Source organism: Pelophylax lessonae, assembly GCF_965119305.1.
Source record: "Pelophylax lessonae genome assembly, chromosome: 8".
Lineage (NCBI taxonomy): Eukaryota > Metazoa > Chordata > Amphibia > Anura > Ranidae > Pelophylax > Pelophylax lessonae.
In genome coordinates, this window is record NC_138775.1 from 228,147,204 (window position 1) to 228,171,475 (window position 24,272).

A 24,272-nucleotide genomic window follows, 5' to 3' on the forward strand; every position below is an offset into this window, starting at 1 on the left:
GTCCAAACTACGGCCCTCCAGCTGTTGTGGAACTACACGTCCCATGAGGCATTGTAAATCTCCGACATTCACAGACATAACTAGGCATGGTGGGAATTTTAGTTACCGAACAGCTGGAGGGCCATAGTTTGGACACTCCTGTGTGCTGGTAATCAGAGGAGGCCCGAGAAGTCATCTTACAGCAGGCCCTACTATGGGGACAGTGCTACATTTAGTTCACATATATTGAGATACATGTTTAAGCTGACCAACTGCGTCAAATAATCCCTCTTATGGACATGTAACATGTTCCAAGAGGTGAACTTTACCTATATTGTTAAAATGAAGAGGTGAATCAGATCAGCTGATTTTGCTGTAAGCAGTAGAATCAAGTAACTACAAAGCAGACCTCTCAGTGTAACCATGGTTGCCTATACAGTAACTGCATTCTTCCTACCTTTGCCAGTTTTCCTAATGAGTAATTGGTCTTAGTGTCATTAATAAAGGCTTTGCGTTTCTCCAGGGACAGGATATGAGAAATTTTCCAGAATATTTCCAGAACATGGAAATGCAAGTAAATATAAACTGCTAAATACCTTTTCTCATCAACAGTATAGAGTAGTCTTGTGACTTCTAGCAGTAACTGGTTAAAGATTGTAGGAGTTTTCATTCTCCTGATTGTCCTATGAGGCTTCAGGACCCCTGACCCGCTTGCTGGACAGTGCTAATTGGCCCTGTGCTGATCCCCTCCCAAGAAAAAAAAAAAAAAAACTCTCTAGCAATACACACCAAACTGAGCATGTGCAGCTTGCCCCTAATGCTTTGTTCTGTCAGCAGATGGATTAGGGACAGCAAAAGGAGAGGATCAGAGAAGACAGGATCAAACCGCCTTTTTATACAATGCAGAGGATTAACCCCCTAGGTTCCACAGTGACTATAACAAGCCTGCTTTACTGCATATATACACTGACTTTACTGGTGTGGGTTTAGTAACATTGTAAAGTGGAACTTTAGGTTATAAATAAAAATGGCCAACAGGCAGAATTTCTAATGCAGAAGAGACATGCTTTGTCTCTTCTGCATCAAAATTACTTATTTGCCTGCCCGCCACTGTACAGCTTTCTGTAGAAATTCGGAAATGCCAATGTGGACAGAACTCCTGCACATGCGTGGGAGTGAGGTCATCCCTCCCCCCCAGCCAATGAAAGCAGCTGGCATTTGATACCCGAAAGCTGGCCGCTCAAAGACGTCAGCAGCTGGCGGAAAGCGACACACGTCAAATCACTTGAGCCAATGTGAGTATAGTTCCGCTTTAAGATCATACTCTCCCCTATTCGCAGTTATCTTGGGAGCATTTTTAAATACCATCTTAAAATGAAAAGAATAAAAATATCACTTCAAGTGTGGCGCAATCAATGTGCATAGTCCCAATAAATATATAAAAAATCTACCGCCGTGCAATAATCAATAGTGTTCTACAGTTCTATAATTCAGCGACTTCAGTGACCACCACCTGTGGCTGGAATGCTTGCTCACCTCCAAGCAATGGCCCCACAACAGAGCCTGTAACTATGTCCCTCGGGATCTCACTGGGATGGTCTTCCTCTGGATGTACCTGGACCCAAATAGACTCCTCCGCAGATATCCATCAATCATGCATAACCAGAAAACAAAGAGAAACCATAGTGCTCTCTATTTCAAACAATTTATTGTACTAAAAAAAGGGATAAAAATACTCCCATTAAAATGTGAAAATAAAACACATCATCAGCTCTCCCAGCTGACACTGTAACCTGGAAATACTGAACAGAAGCTCCCTCCATCTGTATGTGATACACTTCTAAATAAGCTTCGTCAGCAAGTGTCGGGTAGTGTGTGTAGTAACTTGGCTACTTCACAGACTTTGCTCTTTCCATTTCCTAGGCTTAGTGCGTCCTCCAAGCAATAACCAGATCCTTCTGAGAGACCAGCCTTCTTCCTGGCTTTTTTCCAGCAAGGGTCCTCCCCTGAGTCCCCCCCCCCCCCCCTGGTAAAGCTTCCTCCATCACCAGGCAAACCTGCTCCAGGACCACTTCAAACCCAAGTCCATATTCAGCACATTAGGCCCCCACACAAGCTTTCGGGCCTAACTGCAGAGCTGCATCCAACAGCAGTAGCTCAAGTCTCAGCTTAGGGAAGAGAACAAGCACAAGGCCTGTCCCAAATACTTATATCCTCCCTAGCATGCACCAGCAGCATGAACCTCTTAGACTAGAGGGTGGACCGAAGGAAATATATATACAGTATTCATAACTCAATCTGTTTGTTAAATCACATTCTATTGCAAAGTCACAACCCCACTGAAGCTTAGGGAAAGACCAAGTGAAAACGTAAACATACAGTCTTGGCTAACTATTTTGCTAATAACCCCTGTTTAGGACAAGGGGGCTACAGATGCATCTATACAAGGCACAGCTGCCATGATAGGCTAACGTAAGTTTAATAACCAGCAGTGCAGCTGGCCAGCACAGGACCCAGAAGCTAGCAGCAGCAACTGTAGTAGTGGTGCCTATTACAGTGATTTTCAGCTTCCATAGGATTACACAGGTATGGCACATATCTATGTAGTCAGGTGCTTGCTAACTTTGCCTGTGTTATTATGGGACATTCTTTAACACTAGCTGCAGTAAGCCTGTTTCCCTCTAGTGCTTAGCCTGGACACTGTTTCATCATCTCCTGAATGCAGACTAAGCAGAGACCACAGCTGAGAGCAATAGATCATGGGATATGTGGTCAAAGGAGCCAGGATTTGCATTGGAGCCAGACTGCTGCAGACTACAAATTCCAGTCAGCTGGGAGAGAGAGAAGAATGCTGAGTGGGGACATAAATAGCCTCGTCCGGGGAGAAGTCTTTCTCTTGGGACTTCGGCCTTCAGCTGAGAGCAGGGACCTGGTCGCTCCAGGGGATGGACGGCCTAGATGGTGTGTAGAGTCTCTAGTGAGTAAACGAGCAGATCCACCATTGCCAGCTCCCTGTCGGAGTTTGACTTACTGTGATTTTCTTTGCATTGCATACTCCAGGGGCGTAACTACAGGGGTTGCAGGGGTTGCAATTGCAACCGGGCCCCATGCTCCAGGGGGGCCTGTGCAGGTCCCCTGTACACCTGGATAGGGGGGGCGGTAGGGGCAGCATGTAGAGAAATCACTGTCCTCCTTTTTCCTCCTGTAGCTGCAGGTGGAAAATGGAGCAGATTGGTTCCTCTGTATGCTGCCCCCACCACTCCTCCTATCCAGTACACTTGAGTTCTACTGTCTCTGGGCCCCTGTGTGCTCCCATGCCCCCCCCCCCCCCCACTGTGCTCCCTCCCCTCTCCTGCCGGCTGCTGCAGGGGATGTGTCACAATAGAGAACCAGGAAGGGCCGGTAAATATGTAATTTACCAGCTCCTTCCTTTTCTGAATAGACAGAGTCATAGTCAGTGACATTGTAAAAAAAAAAAATAAATGATCAAAAATAGTACTAAACTAAATTACCAACTAAACTAAAATACCAAAAAATAAAAACCACTGACACCAGTGGGTGAGCTTCCAGGATTGCAAAGATAACACTTGCGACCGGGCCCTGGCATTCCACCACTGTGGGGAGGCCCCAAGATGGCAGGAAGGAGGCCCACTGCAGAACTTGTGAAAGGGTCTCGCTGCGGGACTGTAATAAAGGGCCCCGCAACAAGAGTAAAAGGCCCCAGGATCAGTGGGGAGAGCCCCAGGCTTGGAGGGAAGGGCCCCGGCCAGTGGTACGGGGGACCCTTCATGTATTCTTGCACCGGGGCCCTGAAGGTTCTAGTTACGCCTCTGGCATACTCTTGGCATATTTGGCAAGAGTAAGAGTTTAAACACTGAAAGATATCTGCCTAAGGTATTCTTGTTCTTATCTGCTTCAAGAATCTTAAGTAAAATACTTTGCTACAGTGGTGTCTGTGTAATTGCATGATCGCATTGAAATATGTCCGAACCCAGGGTGTCAGAGGTGTCGAGAGGCATGTAAGGTCAGGGAAACCTTTTCAAGGCAGTCCTCCTGCAGCAGCCCTCACAGGGTGGTGATACATATATACTATTTTTCAAAAGTATTGGGACACCTGTCTTTACACGCACATGAACTTTAATGGCATCCCAGTCATAGTCCGTAGGGTTCAATATTGAGTTGGCCCACCCTTTGCAGCTATAACAGCTTCAACTTGTCTAGGGAATGTTTGTCCATTCTTCCAGATGCGCATTTATAAAGTCAGGTACTAATGTTGGACAAGAAAGCCTGGCTCAAAGTCACTATGGTCCAAGCTGGACTGATGCAAGCATGTAAAAATTGCCATTCCTGGGATTCAGCTTTAACGATAAAAGAATGTCTCTACGAGGGTGTAGGCACTCCTAGATGGACAGTATATTTGCTGGGACCTATCAGCATTACAGTGCAAAACACTGGAAGGGGGTGCATCTAAAGGTACACATGTAGCACCAACGTATTCCCTGCTAAATTTATTCTTAAGGTCTGAGTCCACCAGCAGTGAATGGAGAAGTTGCACAAAAACCTCTGTCGGTTTCACCAGGAGAGCAGTGGCCCGACTGAATGCTACCACGCCAGTTGACCCCAGCAGCCATTCTTATTGAGAGCATTGCTAATAAATAGCAGTGTCCTGCTGCGGGTGGCATGCAGTCAGTGCTGTATCTTGGCCTAGGCCAACAAGGCCCAGGCCTAGGGCGGCACTTTGCAGGGGGGCAGCAAAAAATCTGCACCCTGCACAAAAAAAAACAGCCTCCTCCCGGTTCACGCACGAAAAGGGTCTCCGCCGCTTTGCACTACACTTTTAATATAGTGCCAGTTTTATGGGGTGAATTGGGCCAGAGGGCAGAGTCCAGGAGGCAAATCGGTCTGGCACCCCCATAAAGCAGTCTGTGATGAAGCTGCACTGATGGGCAGTAATGAGGCGGCACTGATAAGGCTGCACAGATGGGCACTGATGAGGCTGAATGTGTGGGAACTGATGAGGCTACGCTGATGGGCACTGATAGACTTGTGGTCTGTGGTTCACAAATGACAGGGTGGGTCATAAATAGTAAAGGGCGTGGCCTTTACAGGAAGGGGTGGGGCATATGTAAATTAGGGGGTGCACAAGTTTAGTCAGGCCTAGGGCAGCACAAAACCTAAATACACCACTGCATGCAGTTGCAAAGTGGATAGCATAGGGACAGCTTATTTAGCCTAGGGAAAGGTTCCTGAAAAGAAGGGAGAGAATTGGAGACACCACTGCCAGTGTTGTTAATCCCAGGACTTCTATGCTGTGACTTAGAAACTGCATCAGTTTTCTATTGCCAGATACAGCAACACTTTGCCTACATCCACCCCTCTACTCAGATGCTGCTCTGGTGATGTAAGCCTGCTACAAGTGACAACTTCTTGCCTGTTAGGGCCCTAGAAATGTGCCGCTAACATTGTTGGCACTCCAACAACTGTGTTCTTTGGAGTTTGTGCTCTGGGTAATATATTTTGTGGAAATGTCACAATAAGTACTTTGGTGCTGTACTCCACTGGTTGTTTGCCAAACTACAACTTAAGTAGTTGTAAAGGCTATGGGTTTTTTATCTTCATGCATTCTGTGGATGAAGGTAAAAAACCTTCAGCATGCAGCTTCCCCCTCAGCCCCCCTTTATACTTACTGAGCCTAATCTCAATCTGGCAATGTGCACCAGATCAGCGGCTCTTCAGAGTTTTCCCCTCCTCATTGGCAGAGGCCATTGGCTCCTGCTGCTATCAATCACAGCCGAGCTGCGATCTGTGTGTCTTCTAGACATACAGAGGCGGCTCGTGAGCAAGCATGCACAAGTGCCCCCGTGCAAGCAGCTTGCTATTGGGGCACTCAGCAGGGGGGAGGGGCCAGAAGCGCCAGCAGGGGACCTGGGAAGTGAAGAATTTGGGCTGCTCTGGGCAAAACTATTGTACAAAGCAGGTAAGTATGACCTCTTTGTTATAAAAAAAAGTGAACCTTTAGTATCACTTTAACCACTTCTGGACCGCCCTCCACAGCTTTTCGTCTGTATTTTGATGTTCAATACCGGGGTTATGGCAGCAGATAGCTGCCATAACCTCTTTGTTTTTTTTACTTGGTGGGCGGTCCTCTTTCTCATAAAAGTGGTCCCAGCTGCTGTTTTGCAGCGGGATCGCTTCCCGATCATTTTCCCCGCTTACCGGAGCAGTCGGTAGCGGGGAAAATGATCCGATGGAGTCCTAGGCAGGAAGTCGAGTAAGGGCAAGCTGGCTCCCAACGACCTTAAAGGGCCCATTTTTTTTCATCATGAAAAAAATTTAATTTTTTTGTTTTGCTTTTTAGGGTAGATGTGAGATCTGAGGTCTTTTTGACCCCAGATCTCACATTAAAGAGGACCTGTCCTGCGTATTTCTATTACAAGGGATGTTTACATTCATTGTGATAGGAATAAAAGTGATCAAAAATTTTTTTTTAAAGGTACAGTGTAAAAATAAAAGGTAAAATAAATAAGAAAAACAATTTTTTTTTAAAGCTCCCTGTCCCTCCGAGCTCACGCGCAGAAGCAAACACACACGCAAGTCGCACTCACATGTGTAAACGGTGTTCAAAGCACAAATGTGAGGTATTGCCGCGATCAGTAAAGCGAGAGCAATAATTTTAGTATTAGACCTCCTCTGCAACTCTAAACTGATAACCTGTAGAATTTTTTAAAGCGTCATCTAGGGAGATTTTTAATTACCAATGTTTGTCGCCATTCCACGAGCGTGCGCAATTTTAAAGCATGACATGTTGGGTATCTATTTACTCTGCGTAACATTATCTTTCACATTATAGAAAAAATTGGGCTAACTTCACTGCTTAGTTTTTTAAAATGCAGTGAATTTTTTTTTTTTTTTTAAATTACGTTTAAAAGACTGTTGCGCAAATATCGTGTGACAAAAAATATTGCAACGACTGCCATTTTATTCTCCAGAGTCTTTGCTAAAAAATATATATTGTATGTAGAGAGTCAGCCTGGGACAGGGCTGAGAGAGGGTAATTATAGAGGACAGGTACTTCCCTTTCAGACCTGCTTATTAACCACTTGCTGACCGCCCGCCTGCCCGCCCCAGTTTTACTGTGGCAGGCTTGCTCGACTGCGCGCAATGGCGTAGCCCTACATCGGTCGCGCGCGTGGTGCTGGGCAGCGGGAATGCCGATCCACGATCGGCGGCCGCGATTGCCTCCGTGCGATCACTCCCCGCTGAGAAGTTGTACAAAGCTGACCGTTCTTCTCTCTGAAATGATCACAGAGCACCTGTGATCCTTCTATGTTGGATCACAGGTCTCTGTGGTCATCTCACAAGCCCATCCCCCCACAGTTGGAAACCACTCCTCTAGGCTCACACTTAAGTCTTTGATCACCACTGTGTTAACCCCTTGTCTGCCTATGTCATTATTACAGTAACAGTGCATATTTTTAGCACTGATTACTGTAGTAATGTCACTGGTCCCCCCAAAAGTGTCAAAAATGTCAGTTAGGGGTCCGATCTGTCCGCCGCAATGTTGCAGTCCCGCTAAAAATCGCAGATCGCTGCCATTACTAGTAAAAAAATAAATAAATAAATAAAAATGACATAAATCTTTCCCCTAGTTTGTAGACGCGATAACTTTTGCGCAAACCAATCAAAATGCGCTTATTACGATTTATTTATTTTACCAAAAATATATGTAGCAGAATACAAATTGGCGTAACCACTTAAGCCCCGGAAGATTTTACCCCCTTCCTGACCAGGGGGTATTTTGCGATTCGGCACTGCGCGAATTTAACGGACAATTGCGCGGTCGTGCGACGCTGTATCTAAACGAATTTGGCGTCCTTTTTTTCCCACAAACAGAGCTTTCTTTTGGTGGTATTTGATCACCTGTGCAATTTTTTGATCACGCGCTATAAACAAAAAAAGAGCGTAAATTTTGCAAAAATAACAATATTTTTCACATTTTTTTATATGAAATTCCCCCCAAAAAATGTAAAAATCTAAATTTTTTAACATTTTCGGCCAATTTGTTTTATGCTACCTATGTTTGGTAAAAAAAAATCACAAAAAGCGTATTTTGATTGGTTATCGCGTTTACTAACAAAGGGAAAGATTTTTGTCATTTTTGTTGTTTTTTTTAACGCGTAATGGCGGCGATCTGCGATTTTTTTGCGGTACTGCGACATTGCGGCGGACAGATCGGACCCTTGACTGACATTTTTGACACTTTTGGGGTTACCAGTGACATTTCTACAGTAATCAGTGCTATACATATGCACTGTTACTGTAGAAATACACTGGCAGTGAAGGGGTTAACTTTTTTTGAAAGAGAGGGGCTATGTGTGTCCCTAGGGGCGTGCTTTCTACTGTGATTGACATCGGGTCCGCCGGTCACACGCGCGGGGGGGGGGGTCCGTGACCACGCGGGAGCGGGAGCGCGCCTCCGGGGGCGTGCGCTCACTCCCTAGACCCTCACAAGCTAGTGACGTAGCCCTACGTCACTTTGCCTGTGAGGGGCTGACTGCCGACGTAGATCGGCGTTAGGCAGTCGGCAAGTGGTTAAAATGATGAAAAATTATTTTTAATTTTTTTTTGTTTGGTAATGTTATGTAGCAGAATGTGAAAATAATTGTTTTTTTTTTCCAGAATTTTTTGTTTATAGCACAAAAAAATAAAAACCGCAGATGTGATCAATTACCACCAAAAGAAAGCTCTATTTTGTGAGAAAAAAAAGGACATTAGATTTATTTTCGGTAAAGTTTAATATCCTGTCTACAGTCTGTTTAATATTCCTGTGTGCCCCTGTGTCTGTGTTTATTAAAAATAAGCCATTCTTTACAAGTTGTCAGAGCGCCACTCATCACTCACGTGACCGGCCGCCTCTCTCCTCCTCTCAGCTTCTCCACCTCCCCTCCTCCTCCCCTCCCGACTGACATCAGAGAGGAATCCTTGGCCCCGCCCGCTACAGCTTTTAGACAGGGAGAGGAGAGAGCGGAAGGGTCACATGAGTGGCGCTCAGCCCTCTGAAAACTTGTAAAGAACGGCTTATGTTTTTTAAAACAGACACAGGGGCACACAGAATTATTAAACAGACCAAACAGGATGGTATAAAGTGGCTTAACAATCACTTGAAAGGGGGAAGTGGAGATTCCAGGGGGGGGGCATTTGCCCCCCCTTGCCCCTACCTGCGGACGTCCATGTCTCTGCCTACTTATCATCAGATTATAGGGTCTAACCAATGTAACTATGTACAACATGCCAATGCCTGGAACTTTTATAGATAGGTTTTTAGGTATGTGAGAGTAATTTAGTGTTAACAGGTCATCACACTCAAAGTGAATATTTAAGTTTGATCATCCCTATTTTAAAATGTTATGCCAGGAACTTTTTCTCATCTTTTTTCCTCTTGTGATCTATAAAACTATTCAGCAATATTTAGAGTAAAAATTGCCATAAAATAAATGTGCATCAGTTTTAAAGGTGTCCTATTACATCTAAAGCAAATAAAAATAACATTTTATACTAAATTAGTTCTAAATGAATTATAAATATAGTACAAATTTCAAGTATTTATCTCTTTCCTGTTTATAAATGTAGCACTTCCCCCTAGAGAGCTGCTGAGAATTACACTTTCTTGGGTTCCCCTGGGTTACCATTAGCAACTGACTGCAGACACACGGCATTAAAATTTCTTGGCTCAGAAAATAATCAGTCCAGGGGATTTGGTTTTTGTGTTTTATTTAGAACTGGGATGGGAGAAGGGATGAGTGGGATACTCTGACTAGTAACTATGCACAAATCTGAGGTCAACTGACTGTAGAATGCGGCAAGGCCGCTGTTTCACCTTGCCACTGAAGTGAAGATAAGATAACTGTTCCCATATTGAATATTCTTTTCAGGGTTAATAACTTGGCACCCCCTTTACTCTCACTGCCTGTGTGCTGACACCTGTCCGCTGACTCTAGCCAATGGAGTGGTCCCCTTCCTGGGCGGACCTGTTGGCAAGCTTCCCTGTACTCACGGACACTGTTTTCCAGAGTTGCACTGCCTTTACCTCCACAGTCCGCTTCACTGGACCTCTGGGTTCTTCCATGTGTACAGTGGAGATGGGAGGGGCCACCGACCCAGGCAGCTAATCGGCTTCAGTGTACAAGTGAATTGCTTTGCTTGTGCACTGAAGATAGAAGCAGATTAGCTGCCCGGTCAGATGCCCCTCCCCTCTCCACTGTACACAAGGAAGTGACCTGCTAGCCAGAGTGAGATCCCGCGGCTACATTTTCACAGCCGGAATCTTCGGCTATCACGGTGACCTGACAGGTTGCCCAGAGAACACCGGGACAAAGCCCAGAGACACGGACAGACCAGGACATGGGTCTTAAAACTGGGACTCTCCCGGGAAAATCGGGACGGTTGGCAGCTATGCCCTCTGATCCCATACAATATATAATGTTTGGGGGTTTTAAACCATTTTCTAGCAAAAATTTTGACTATTCTTGTCAACATGTGTCAGAAATAGGCTTGGTCCTTAAGTGGTTAAACAAAAAAGAATTCTGCCACTTTAGTTGGGTTTCTGTGTGGCATTCTTCCACTTTTTTTTTTTTTTTTGTAGCAACTCTTGCATTAATTAACCAATTTGTTGTAAGGTCCTACTATTAATTATATGTTTGTTTTGACATCTTTTTTGAGTTCTAAGTCATTTTTATTAACAATTTTTGTATTTTTGTGCTATTGTTTCAATATAGTACATTACTGCATAGTTTTTTAAGCTAATTTTCTGTTACCTTGCAGTTTATACAACCCAGAGATAGCGTCTCAATTCAAACAAAAAACTGACTGGTTACATAAAGTGGATGACTGCTCACAAAAATTGGATGACTGCTCACAAAAAGTGGATGACTGCTCACAGAAAGTAGACGACAAGTCCATAGAATTGGTGCATTGTGAGAGGAAACTAATTCTGAATGATGTAAATGGAAGGTAGGATATAACATTTTTATGCTTAATGCAAATATGTAATGAAAGATAGTATAAGCTGGTCATAAACATACAGTAGCTTGAAAATAACTGCAGTAGTCAATGTCCATTAGACCTGTTCACCTGTTCACCTTTAAAACTTGTTACATCTTCCACTCATATTTAGAGTGGGAAATGTAACATGCTCTAACTTCTGCCCCCCCCCGATCCTTCGCTTCCTGTGACAGTGGGCAGGGGTTATTCTCCCTGCACCCACCCACAAGGCCACATCATTCATAGATTCCTGTGAACTACAAGTACGGTCTTCCACTGTGAATTTCCACTTGACCACTTCTGGACCAGAAGGATTTGCCCGCTTAATGACCAGGCCATTTTTTGCGATTCGGTTTTGCTTTACTTTAACGGAAAATTGCACGGTTGTGCGATGCTCTACCCAAATACAATTGATATCCTTTTTTTCCCCACAAATAGAGCTTTCTTTTGGTGGTATTTGATCACCTGTGTGGTTTTTAGATTTTGCCGTATAAATAAAAAAAGAGCGACAATTTTGAAAAAAAAAAAACGCCATATTTTTTACTTGCTGCTATAAAACATTCCCAATAAAAAATTTTTAAAAATTAAATTTTTTATCAGTTTAGGCCAATTTGTATTCTGCTACATGTTTTTGGTAAAAAAAATCCCAAAAAGCGTATTTTAATTGGTTTGCGCAAAAGTTATAGTGTTTACAAACTACGGGACAAATTTTTTTATTAGTAATGGTGGCGATCTGTGATTTTTAAATAATATGCACTGTTACTGTATAAATGTCACTGGCAGGGAAGGGGTTAATACTGGGGGTGATCAAAGGGGTTAAATGTATGCCTGTATTCTTACTCACTGTGTGTGGGAGGGGGGGTTCTGTGACAGGCACAGAGAGATCGCAGTATCAGCTTGTCTGAGAGAAGACCCGCCTGCTTTGTTTACATAAGCTGGCGGGTCTTCTCTTGGTTTCCCAGACGATCGAGGGAGAGCAGTGGCAATCGCCGCCGCTCCTCCCGCGGCCCGCCTCCCACTGTGTCTAAACACAGTGGGAGCGCGGCTCCGGCAATGCGTGCACGCCACCGAAACCACATGCACTCCAGTCACGTAGTACTACGTGACTGGACGCAGCCGAGCCGCCCTGCCGCAGTAAAAAGGCGGAGGGCGGTCGGCAAGTGGTTAACAACCAGGCCTATTTCTAACATTATATTGTTTTTTTTATCAGAGACCCTAGAGAATAAAATGGAGATTGTTGCAATACTTTGTCACACCGTATCTGCGCAGCGGTCTTACAAATGCAATTTCTTTTGGAAAAAAATACACTTTTTTGAATTAAAAAATAAGAAAACTGTAAAGTTAGCCCAATTTTGTTCTATAATGTGAAAGATAATGTTATGCCAAATAAATTAATACCTAACATGTCATGCTTTAAAATTGCGCACGCTCGTGGAATGGCGACAAACTTTGGTACCTATAAATCTCCAGAGGTGATGCTTTACAAATTTCTACAGATTACCAGTTTAGAGTTACAGATGAGGTCTAGTGCTAGAATTATTGCTCTCACTCTAACGATCATGGTGATACCGCACATGTGTGGTTTGAACACCGTTTACATATAATGGGAGGGACTTGCATATGCGTTTGCTTCTGCACGCAAACTTGGAGGGACAGGGTGCTGTCATTTTTTTTCTTTTTATTTTTCCTTTTTCATTTTTTATTCATACACTGTCCCTTTTTAAGAAAGAAAAAAAACTGTTTTGATCACTTTTATTTCTATTCCAAGGAATGTAAACATCCCATGTAATAGAAATAAGCAGGACAGGGCCTCTTTAACGTGAGATCTGGGGTTAAAAAGACCTCAGATCTCACATTTACACAATAAAATGTTTACAAAATAAATTAATAAATAAAAAGTCTTGGGATCTTTAAGGCCAGACAGCGAAAGTAATATTTGACGTTGCTCAGGTCCTCCAAGGGCATAGAGTCAACTGGGGGCCATCTTTCCCTCACTCGACTTCCTGCCCATCAGCTCAGGTGATTGGATCGTTTTGCCTGCTACCGACGGCTCCCTTAACCAGGGAAAATGATCGGGAAGCAGCGGGAGGGGGGTGGGCACCCATAAAAGTGATTCCCGTAGCGAATCTGCCGTTGGGACCACTTTTATGTTAAAGCGGACCGCCTGCTTTGTAAAAATATACCGGGGTTATGACAGCTATCTGCTGCTATAACCCGGGTATTTAATGTCAAAGTAGTGACGTAAATACACAGAGGGCTGTCCGGAAGTGGTGAAATGAACTGTGGGTGCGGTGATCAGTATGTTTATAATTCATTCACACCGTCTACAGCTCTGAAATGAAAGCCCGTACAGAGGTTGCTACTAAGCTAAGCAGGCCAATATCTATCTATACAGAATCTGGAAACCTTACAAGCAGACCTGAACAAAATAATGGGGTGGACAACTACATGGCAAATGAGGGTTAATGTTGAAAAATGTAAGGTAATGCACTTGGGTGTCAGAAATACGAACGCAGAGATACTCGCTAGGGGCAGAACCTCTGGGTGAATCTAAGATAGGAAAGGACCTGGGGGTCCTAGTGGACAACAGGCTTGGCAATGGCATGCAATGCCAAGCTGCTGCAAGCAAAGCCAACAGAATACTTGCATGTATAATAAAGGGGATTCACTCCAGAGATAAAACGATTATTCTCCCACTCTACAAGACTCTGATCCAGCCACATCTTGATTTTGCTTTCCAGTTCTGGGCACCAGTCCTCAGAAACGATGTGCTGGAACTAGATTGAGTCCAGAGAATGGCAACAAAGATAATTAGGGGAATGGAGGACATCAGCAATGGGGAAAGACTACAAGCACTGAACTTATTCTCTCTGGAGAAGAGACGCTTGAGAGGGGATATGATTTCAATGTACAAATACCGAACTGGTGACCCTAGCATAGGGAACAAACTTTTCAGAGAAAGGGAATTCAATAAGACACGGGGCCACTCACTAAAACTAGAAAAAAAGCGGTTTAACCTTAAAATGCATAAAGGGTTCTTTACTGTCAGAGCGGTAAGAATGTGGAATTCTCTTCTGCAAGTAGTGGTATCAGTAGGGAGCATCGATAGTTTCAAAAAACTATTAGATGGGCACCTTAAAGACCACAACATACAGGGGTATACAATGTGTGGTTAACAGCAAACATACACACACACACATTATAGGTTGAACTGGATGGACTGATGTCTTTTTTCAACCTCACTATGTAACTATGAGGTATGAATAACAAAGCACAATATGAATACAGCTGATTTGCATAAATGTGAACTGATGTTAGGGGATGATAAAGGGCAAGTATACAAGTGTAGATCAAAAATTATATAAAGAGTAACCGCACTAGATAATGAACAAAACTCAAAGAGTTCAAAGCAGCAACTTAAAATGTGACAAACATCCAGAAAACATAATAAATAGAATAGCTGCGCTAAAGTGAGAGGACTATAGATGAATTGAATGCAAAAGTCCTAATAAAGTCCCATAATAAAATTGTATTTTGAGTGAACAAAAGAGTAAATTGGAAATAAATAAGTCCAAATACATCCAGATGATGTATAACTCTTCTAGAGGGATTGACCCTAGATGTATATACTGCTTACCAGAAACAGCAAATTCAATCGCCTGATAAGATGATAATGACTCTCCGGATCCACTGTATAACCAGGGGAAGACCCTTAGGAGGGATTCCAGGACTCAGACGACACGATACATTCAATAAGCATCAATCATGTATATATAAAATATTCATAGCGTGATACTGTATCAGAAGTGCATATACCAAGTATTGAATCACCTATGTGTATAAATTGTATAATGTAAGTGCTAGGTAGAAGTAGAAGACCACCACCAACCTCGCAGGTGGTTAAATAAATTAAAATGATGCAGGCAACAGTCTGTGCGGTCTGCGTCCCGGGAAACAGGCCTGGCCTCTGCGGGACGCAGACCGCACGATTGACACATGTGAGAATATCTTTGGATTCAACTCCTCCTTTTGGTTGGGACCGGTGTACTCTGCGATTCTGAGGGGCACTCCATTGAGGATTTCCAACTTCTTGGTTCCTAGACTGTTGCCTGCATCATTTTAATCTATTTCTGGTAAGCAGTGGTATATGTTGGTGGTGGTCACAGCTGTGGACTGGATTTTGTCGCATGTGATTGAACTCTGGCGATTTGGATTCATTTTTTTTTTTTTTGTGCCATCAACACATGTGTGTCTGGTAAGCAGCCTGCGAGGTTGGTGGTGGTCTTCTAATTCTACCTAGCGCTTACTCTCAATTTATACACATAGGTGATTCAATACTTGGTATATGCACTTCTGATACAGTATCACGCTATGAATATTTTATTTTATATACACATGATTGACGCTTATTGAATGTATCTGAATGTATCGTGTCGTCTGAGGCCTGGAATCCCTCCTAAGGGTCTTCCCCTGGTTATACAGTGGATCCGGAGAGTCATTATCATCTTATCAGGCGATTGAATTTGCTGTTTCTGGTAAGCAGTATATACATCTAGGGTCAATCCCTCTAGAAGAGTTATACATCATCTGGATGTATTTGGACTTATTTATTTCCACTTGACTCTTTTGTTCACTCAAAATACAATTTTATTATGGGACTTTATTAGGACTTTTGCATTCAATTCATCTATAGTCCTCTCATTTTAGCGCAGCTATTCTATTTATCAAGTATACAAGTGCACTTTCCATTGCAGTCACTGTAGATCTGAGAGGGACATGCAAGGAAAATAAAAAACAGGATTTTTGCTTGCACATGATTAGATGATAGAAATCAGCAGAGCTTCCCCTCATTTCAGACCTTCCCCTCAGATCTACAGCGACTGCACTTCCAAGTGCACTTGTAGGGCAATTGCAGTACACAGTATATTTGCATTTGCCTTTAGTGAATCAACCACAATATCTCACTCACATCAGGGTAAATATCCTTAGGCATAAAAAGTGGCCACAGATCAAAGTGCCAAGATACCTTGGTGTTTTGAAATCACCGCTAGGCTTTAAAATGTAAAGCCAAGCCAGCACTGGCACACTGGACTCAGAGCTGACAAATGTGGCATCAGTGGGGGCAGTAGGCATCATGCCAGGCTCCAGGCTGAAATAAACAAACAAACAAACAAAATGGAGGAATCCCAGGCAGCAGAGGGAATTGGCAATGCACATAGTGATTAGGGTGTGCCCTGGCACACCCCACACACACACCTATGCTATACAGTATATGTGTTTCAGGCATGCATTGAGAGATTGGCTCAGAGTTGCGATTTAAGATTGCAACATGTCCAGCACTGGGAAACAGGACAAATAGTGTCATTGTTAAAGGAAGTCTGTACTGGCTGGAGTACTGTTTTTTAATGGTTGTTGTTCTAATAGATTTTATCTTTCATCAGGAAAGCAAGTCTGAACGTTCTAACTTCTTGGCTTGCTCCAATCATCTGGGATGGAATATATAATTTAAAAATTTTAAATGAGCAACACAAGGACACCAGGATAGGACTGTTTGTATTTGCTGTGAAAAAGTAAGTATGAGTAAATTGACTAGTTTTGTGAAATAGGACTGTTTTATGGCATATCCTCAAAGTGTTGAGCAGTTAAAAAAAGTATTAAGAAATATTAACAAAAAGAAATATAAGAAAAAGCATGTAAAAAAGAAAAAAAAAATAACAGTAATTGTAAGATTCAGATGTTTTTGCTTTAATTTAAACCTGTATTAAACCCAAAACAAAAATTTCAAATATTGCAGCTTACCAATTGTACCAAATTCAATTGTATATTGATCAATCAAAATAATAAATTGCCCGGTGGAAATAGAGGTACAGTGCAACCAGAAAGTACTCACAGCGCTTCACTTTTTCCAGCCTTATTCCAAAATGGATAAAATTCATTATTTTCTTAAAACTTTTACAAACAATTCCCCATAATGACAAGGTGAAAAAAGTTTGTTTGAAATCTTTGCAAATTTATTGAAAATAAAAAACAAAAAAAAAAATCACCTGTACATAAGGGATGGGCTGAACACCCCCATGTTGGGTTTGCACCAGAACATTTTGAACAGGGAAAAAGTTCTAGCGAACATGCAAACTATAATAAAGTCTGTGGGACACGGACAAGAAAAATCAAAGGTCCTAATTTTACAGGTGCAGCACCCTCCTAGGTAGGTACTAGGAAAAAAAAGCATATGGGTGGCTCTGTCTGCATATCAGGAGGGCCTGATAATTTAGCTAGGCTGTCACATGCTTCCAGGTGTGACCTGTTGTGTCAGGGGAGTCTCCCTACTGTTTCCAATGAGGGCTCTTATTGGACAGTGGAGGAAACCTACCCAATAGCACACCAGGGCTTATGGCTATCTCAGTGGGTGGAGTTTTCCGCAATGCACCCTGAGATGGGTTATAAGTCTGAGGGGAGCATGTGACAGGGGGTCTTTGGGGGGAAGCAGAGTCCCAGGAGGAGGGTGACGGCTGTCTCTCCTCCTGTCAGCGATAGTGAAGGTGTCCTGGGCAGTCGGCCTAAAGGACGAAGGTTGAGATGAGCTGCAGAGAGAGGGGTCCAGAGTGCTGTGGACCGAGTAGAGCTGCTGGGCAGAAGTTTCCAGGAAAAACAGTGTGGTGAGTACTCAAGGGATCCGGGAGCCAGCTAACCTGTGGAGAAGACTTAGAGAAAGGGGGTGCCAGTGTCTAAGCCCTGAAGATAAGTGAGAGGAAGAGGGTGCCGGTGTGGGCCCTGAAGTGCTTAGCAGCGCAGCAGTAGTACAAGTAGCTACCTCAGCAAGGAGTGCTTAAGGGAGCTCAAACAGGACTTCTTTATGTGAGAAAGCAATCCAAAGTCAGTTTGGAGTTAACAGGCAGCAAGCCAGCGTCAACCGGCGTTGACCGGCATCTAGCCAGCATCAAGTCAGCGCCAATCGGCATTTTTCAGTTGTCCCTAGCAAATTGTGCATAATTGAGGCAAAGGAGTATCCCACTCACTCCCTTCTCACATCAAAGTTCTCAATAAACACAAAAAACCCCAAAATACTGGATTGGTCATTGTCTCAGTGCTCACACTTGGAGGAACATGCACAAAGGTACTTTTGTTGCACCCGGTGACCCAGGGGGACCCATATCCAGCAAAACGACTGGGAATCCTGCTACAAAGGCTTATATGCAAGTTAATGCCATAAAAAGCGTATGGGGACTCAGATACTGCCCTGTGGGGCATGTATCAATGCAAAAAAAAAAACCATTCTAAAACCTTTTTTTTTTTTAATGGAGCAGTAATTTTATTGATGCTTAAAGTGAAACAATAAAAAAGAAAAATGTATTTAAATATCATGCCTGGGGGGGGGTCCCCTTAAAGCGGAGTTCCGGGCACAAAATCGATATTTTTTTTTTTGTGCCCGTCCGCTAGTTCTGCATCACCTGAAAAGGAATTGGATAGTTAGGTTTTTTTTTTTTTTAAACTCACCTTGTAATTGAAGATCGTAAATACTCACCTCAGGGTACTTCCTCCCTCAGCGCCGCGGCTCCGCTGTCACTTCCTGTCTCGCGATGATTCCTGGGAGCTGAACGTCATCGCTCCCAGGAATCAATGCGACGGCACCGGCCCCGCTCGTCACTTCCGGGCGACGCCGCATTCCCCTGCTTAACAGCTTCTGGGCATGCCCAGAAGCTGTTTAGGAATGCGGAGCCGCACCGGAAGTGACAAGAGGGGCCGGTGCAGGCGCATTCTGGGAGAAGAAGACGCGGAAGAAGATGCAGAAGAGGACCGCGCCGGCTTCAGCTGCCCACAAGAGAGATGGAAACGCTGTGGAAGAAATTTTATAAGTAAGTATTTCTTCTAAAAGGTAAGTGCGAACCGGGACAGATCAGAGGCTAGCCATTGTGGAATGTGCTAGCCCTGACTGTCCCGGGGGTATGTTTGTTAAAAAATTACTTCTTTGCCCGGAACTCCGCTTTAATGTGCCTGTAAAGTGGCGCATCTGTATGATGTATGGAGCCTGCTGCAGCAATACTGACATTTCTAAAGGAAAAAATATAATTTAAACTTGCTCGCGGATGTAATGTATTGCTGACTCCCGGCAATACAAATAAAAACAAAAATGAAAAAAAAAAACAGCGTGGGGTCCCCCCCAAAATTCACACCAGACCTTTATCCGAGCATGCAGCCTGGCAGATCAGCATGCAAGCGCCCCCCCCGAACTATACCAGGCCACATACCCTCAACATGGGAGGGTTAGTGTTGTGGGGCGGGCTCTGCCCCCCCCACCTCAAAGCACATCCTCCCCATGTTGATGGGGACAAGAGCCTCTAAACGATAACCTTGGGCTTTGGTTGTGGGGGTCTGTGGGTGGGGGGCTTATTGGAATCTGGAAGCCCCCTCTAACAAGGGGGCCCCCAGATAACGGCCCCCTCTCTATGTGAATGGGTATCAGGTACATCGTACCCGTACCCATTAACCAAAAAAAGTGTAAAAAGTAAAAACCAAAGGAAACCTTTTTTGACAAGTCCTTTATGAAAAAGAAAAAATTAGTGCCCTTCGATTTAAATCCATCATCAATCACGACACCCGTCGGACCCGAAAAAAATAAAAAAATGAAATGTTTCGCCTCCCAAGAGGCTACCTGCCGTATGCCCAATCTTCAGCTTTGACAGTTCTTTTAAAGGCAAGGGGCGGGGTCACCTAGCTACATCATTCGTGGCACCGCCCCCTTCTGACTTTACGTAATGTCATGTGACATCAAAAGGGGTGGTGCCACCATGTGACGTAGCCAGGTGCCCCTTGCCTAAAGAAGAACCATTAAAGCCGGTGAACGGGCATACGTCGGTTAGCTTCTTAGGAAGCGAAGCATTTTTTTTTTTTCTATTTTTCAGGTCCAGCGGGTGTCGTGATTGACAATCGTGATTGCAAAGGTTCATCTTCCAACAGAACAATGACCCTAAGCACACAGACAAGATAACAAAGGAGTGGCTACAGGAAAACTTTATGAATACCCTTAAGTGGCCCAGCCAGAGCCCAGACTTGAACCCGATTGAACATCGCTGCAGAGATCGGAAAATGACTGTGCACTGACGTTCCCCATCCAACCTGATAGAGCTTGAGAGGTCCTGCAAAGAAGAATGGGAGAAACTGCTCAAAAATAGGCGTGCAAAGCTTGCAGAATCATTCTCAAAAAACTCTTGAGGCTGTAATTGGTGCCAAAGGTGCTTCAGCAAAGTATTGAGCAAAGGCTGTGAATACTTATGTACATGTCATTTTTTTGTTTTTAAAACTTTGGAAAGATTTCAAACAAACTTATTTCATGATGTCATTATGGGGTATTGGTTGTAGAATTTTGAGGAAATTAATGATTTTAATATATTTTGGAATAAGGCTGTAATATAACAAAATGTGGAAAAAGTGAATACACTGTATGATCAATAACTTACTATACCGATCGTATCTTCCAACTATCCATCGATATCCACTTACCTATGTCTTTCTTACTGGCCAGTTCCAAAGTAATAATAAAAAGGAAACTAATGCAGCTACCACATCTAAAAATTTTAAAATTTCTTGGTTAAATAGGTTTTTATTTTTTTTTTTACTAGTGAAGTTCAGAAAACAGCCCCTGAACGATGTGCAAAATGTTCTGACCAATGTATATACATGGTTCTTAATAATATTATTATTCCCAAAATTAAAGTCCTTAAAATACATCTAAATCATAAATGTGGCCACTGCAATCATTTTTTCAGGCATTTTCACCTGGTGATCCTGCTAGTAACTTCCTGTCCTGGAGTGATAATGCTCACCCACTGTACTGTACGGTGTATTTGGAGGAACCCTTTTTCATCCTAGAACAGAAAGTGTGAGGACTACAGAACACATATCCTCCTCGGCTCCATAATATGGGGGAGGTGGTCTGTAGTCCACAAAGAAAACTGGGAACAATGCTGCCGGACTAGAGTCTGTGGAGGCAGAATGCACAGGAAGTTATCAGCTTACAATATTTTTTAGCAGGAATAACAGGTATTTCTTTGCACATTTGGAACATTGATTAAAAAACGCTATCAGTAGTATATTTAACAGACCAAAGGGGAACAAAAAATAAGAAATGCATTCTTAGGTTTTGCATACACTTTAACCACTTGCAGACCAGCAGTTTAAAGTGATTGTAAAGTCTCGTTTTTCTTTTTTGAAAATCACAAACATGTTATACTTTCCTCCCCTGTGAAAAAGATTTGCACAGGGCAGCCCCGATCCTCTTCTTCTTGGGTCCCTCTTCTGTGCTCCTGGCCCCTCCTTCCCCTTGAGTGCCCTCACAGCAAGCAGCTTTGCTATGGGGGCACCCGAGCCGAGCCACAGCTCCCTGTGTCCAATCAGACATGGAGTTGCTGTTCGGCTCTGCCCCCCTCATTCTCCTGACTGGCTAACTGACTTTGATTGACAGCTGCGGGAGCTAATGGTGCCGCTGCTGTGTCTCAGCCAATCAGGGGGGGGGGGGGGGGTCCCGGAAGGCCGAGGGACTCGTGGACATAGCTGGATAGAGATGGGGGCTCATGTAAGTATTAGGGGGGCTGCTGCACAAAAATGGCTTTTTATCTTAATGCATAGAATGCATTAGGATAAAAAATCTTCTGCCTTTACAGCTCCTTTATCTATTACAGTGGCTTTGTTGTTCCCCCCTGACAAATCTGTACGTCGTGAGGGAACTTCCTGGTTTACAGGCGCCCCCTGCTTCAACCACAGCGCAAGTTCATCAGCAGGCTCACAGCCAATGATTTTGGCTGTGAACCTGCTAATGGCTGTGGCTAATTACAGCACAGATTTGAGTATGCTAGTAAACACAACCCAGATTTGGCTGTTTTTTCTCTTGCTGATTTCACTTACCATTTAAAGCTGAAATCAGGAAGAAAAGCCAGCCAACCTGTGAGTAAGCACACATACACTTGTTAGTTGTTAACTCTTTGATTGCCCTCCTGATCACCCCTGTCACCCAGACAGTGCTATTAGTACAGTGACAGTGTACAATATTATCACAGATTACTGTATTAGTGTCACTAGTGATGTCAGACAGTGTCAGAGTTAGTTAGTGTCTCTCCCAGCCAGTGTCAGTTAGTGCCAGTCCCTGATTGCCTGCCACACTATCACAGTCACACTATAAGTCGCTGATCACCGCCATTATTAGTATAGTATCTGTCCGGATCTGTATACTGATCAAAACTATACTAGTCTCCCCAATAGTATAGTGACCCCAAAAAAGCAGTGTTAGCAGGATTACCCCACGATCGCTGCCAGCACTTGCAACGTGTAGCAGAATACAATTTTAGCCTAAATTTAGGAAAATTTTGATTTTATTGGATATGTTTTAGAACATATTTATTTGTGTGAAAAATATGATGTAATTTGGGTACAGTGTTGCATGTCTGAGCAATTGCCAGTTAAAGTAGCACAGTGCTGACGAGCAAAAAATGGTCTGGTAATGAAGCGGGTAAAACCTTCCGAAGGTCAAGTGGTTAATCTGAGGGACATAGCTCACTGTCATGACAGCTTCAAAAAAAAGGTGTTGCTGGTTTTATTTTTAGGTGACCTGGTACTAATAATGTCATTATTTACATTTTTATCAGCTAAATACAAAGGGAAAATAAAACAATTGATTGAAATCCATATTTTTTCTTCTTGCGTTTAGAGTATATTTTAACAATTGAATCTTTCTTTCCAGGTACATTCGGTTTCTTGGTCCATTCCTGGAATCGGCAGAACGTTTCTTTATGGTTGGCCACAATGTAACATATTATGTTTTCACTGACAAAGTTGGTGATGTAGTTAAGCCCAAAATGGGTGAAGGTCGCATTTTGCAGTTGCATGAAGTGTCCGCCGACCAGCGATGGCAAGATGTGTCCATGCGACGAATGGAAATCCTGACTGCCATGACAAAGGAGCAGATGATAAATGAAATTGACTATTTGGTATGTGCTGATGTGGACATGGTCTTTAATGACCATATGGGAGTGGAAATCCTTAGTGACCGATTTGCCACAATCCATCCAGGGTACTTCCTTGCTGATCCACAAAGATTTCCATATGAACGAAGGCCCATTTCTGCTGCTTACATACCTTATGGTGAAGGGGACTTCTATTATATGGCAGCATTGTATGGTGGGAAGGTGGAAGAAATTTACAAACTTAGCAGAGCTTGCCATAATGGAATCATAGAGGACAAAGAAAAGGCAATTGAAGCTGTTTGGCAAGAGGAGTCCCATCTCAATAGATATTTGGTATACAATAAACCTACCAAAGTGCTTTCTCCAGAATATATTTGGGACACAAATTTGCCCAATGGCGAATTAATAAAAAGGAAGAGATTCTTAGCTGTCCATAAAAACCACAAGGAAGTAAGAAATTAGAATGTTCTGACCATTTCACATGGAACCATGTGTATTCATTTATTGCCATTCTTTAGAATGAGTACCTTAAGGCCGGCCATACATGGAGCAAATTTCTTTCCTGAAACCACGGGTTGTAGGAAAAAAATTTGCTTGATTCCCCCATCAACATAGACAGTGTTGATGCGAAAATGCCTCCTGCCAGGCCTTTGTCTTCTCCAGGTGTGGGAACATTCCTTGTTGGGAGAAAACAGTGATTATTACTAGTGGCTATAGCACCTTCTAGCGATAATTGCAGGTAGCACCCGGCATGCTGGTTGTACCCAAGCTGACCGATCAATCAACTTGGTACATTCAGCCTGCCCATACACAGTTCGAATCTTGGCCGTTCTGAGATTTGAAATGTGTATGGCCTGCCTAATACACTGTCTGACCAAAAAAAAAAGTCGCCACCAAAAAAAAAAGGTCACACACTCTAATATTTCCTTGGCTTTGATTACAGCACGCATTAGCTGTGGCATTGTTTCGATAAGCTTCTGCTATGTCACAAGATATATTTCCGTCCAGTGTTGCATTCATTTTCCACCAAGATCTTGTATTAATGATGGGAGAGTCGGAGAGTATCTTGACTGGGGCTGTTGGAACACTTTCATTTAATGAGCATCTGCAGCTGAATGGCTGATCAGTGTACTCTGATGAAAGCAAATGAGTCCGCGATGACAGAATACAATAGCACAGCGGGAAGGATTCCTCCATCCACCCCGCTTTTGTGGATGGGGGGATCTGTGTGTATATTTTTGATCACCTTCCTGAAAAAAATGATGTATGTATGGCAGCCTTAGGGTCTTTTCACACGGG

The 24,272-nt window shown here is 43.4% G+C and overlaps 1 protein-coding gene across 1 annotated transcript in view; it reads left to right on the forward strand.

The window, feature by feature from the left end:
- LOC309562234 (histo-blood group ABO system transferase 2-like) overlaps positions 1-23,615 on the forward strand; it is a gene marked incomplete at its 5' end in the record, with an annotated part of 58,239 nt that extends 34,624 nt beyond the window's left edge. The window contains 3 exons of the mRNA XM_082266356.1: positions 10,801-10,989; positions 16,461-16,589; positions 22,751-23,615. Coding sequence (XP_082122482.1) covers positions 10,801-10,989; positions 16,461-16,589; positions 22,751-23,435 — 1,003 coding nt within the window. The 3' untranslated portion in view covers positions 23,436-23,615. The remainder of the gene's footprint in view (positions 1-10,800; positions 10,990-16,460; positions 16,590-22,750) is intronic.
- Positions 23,616-24,272: the final 657 nt, after the last annotated feature.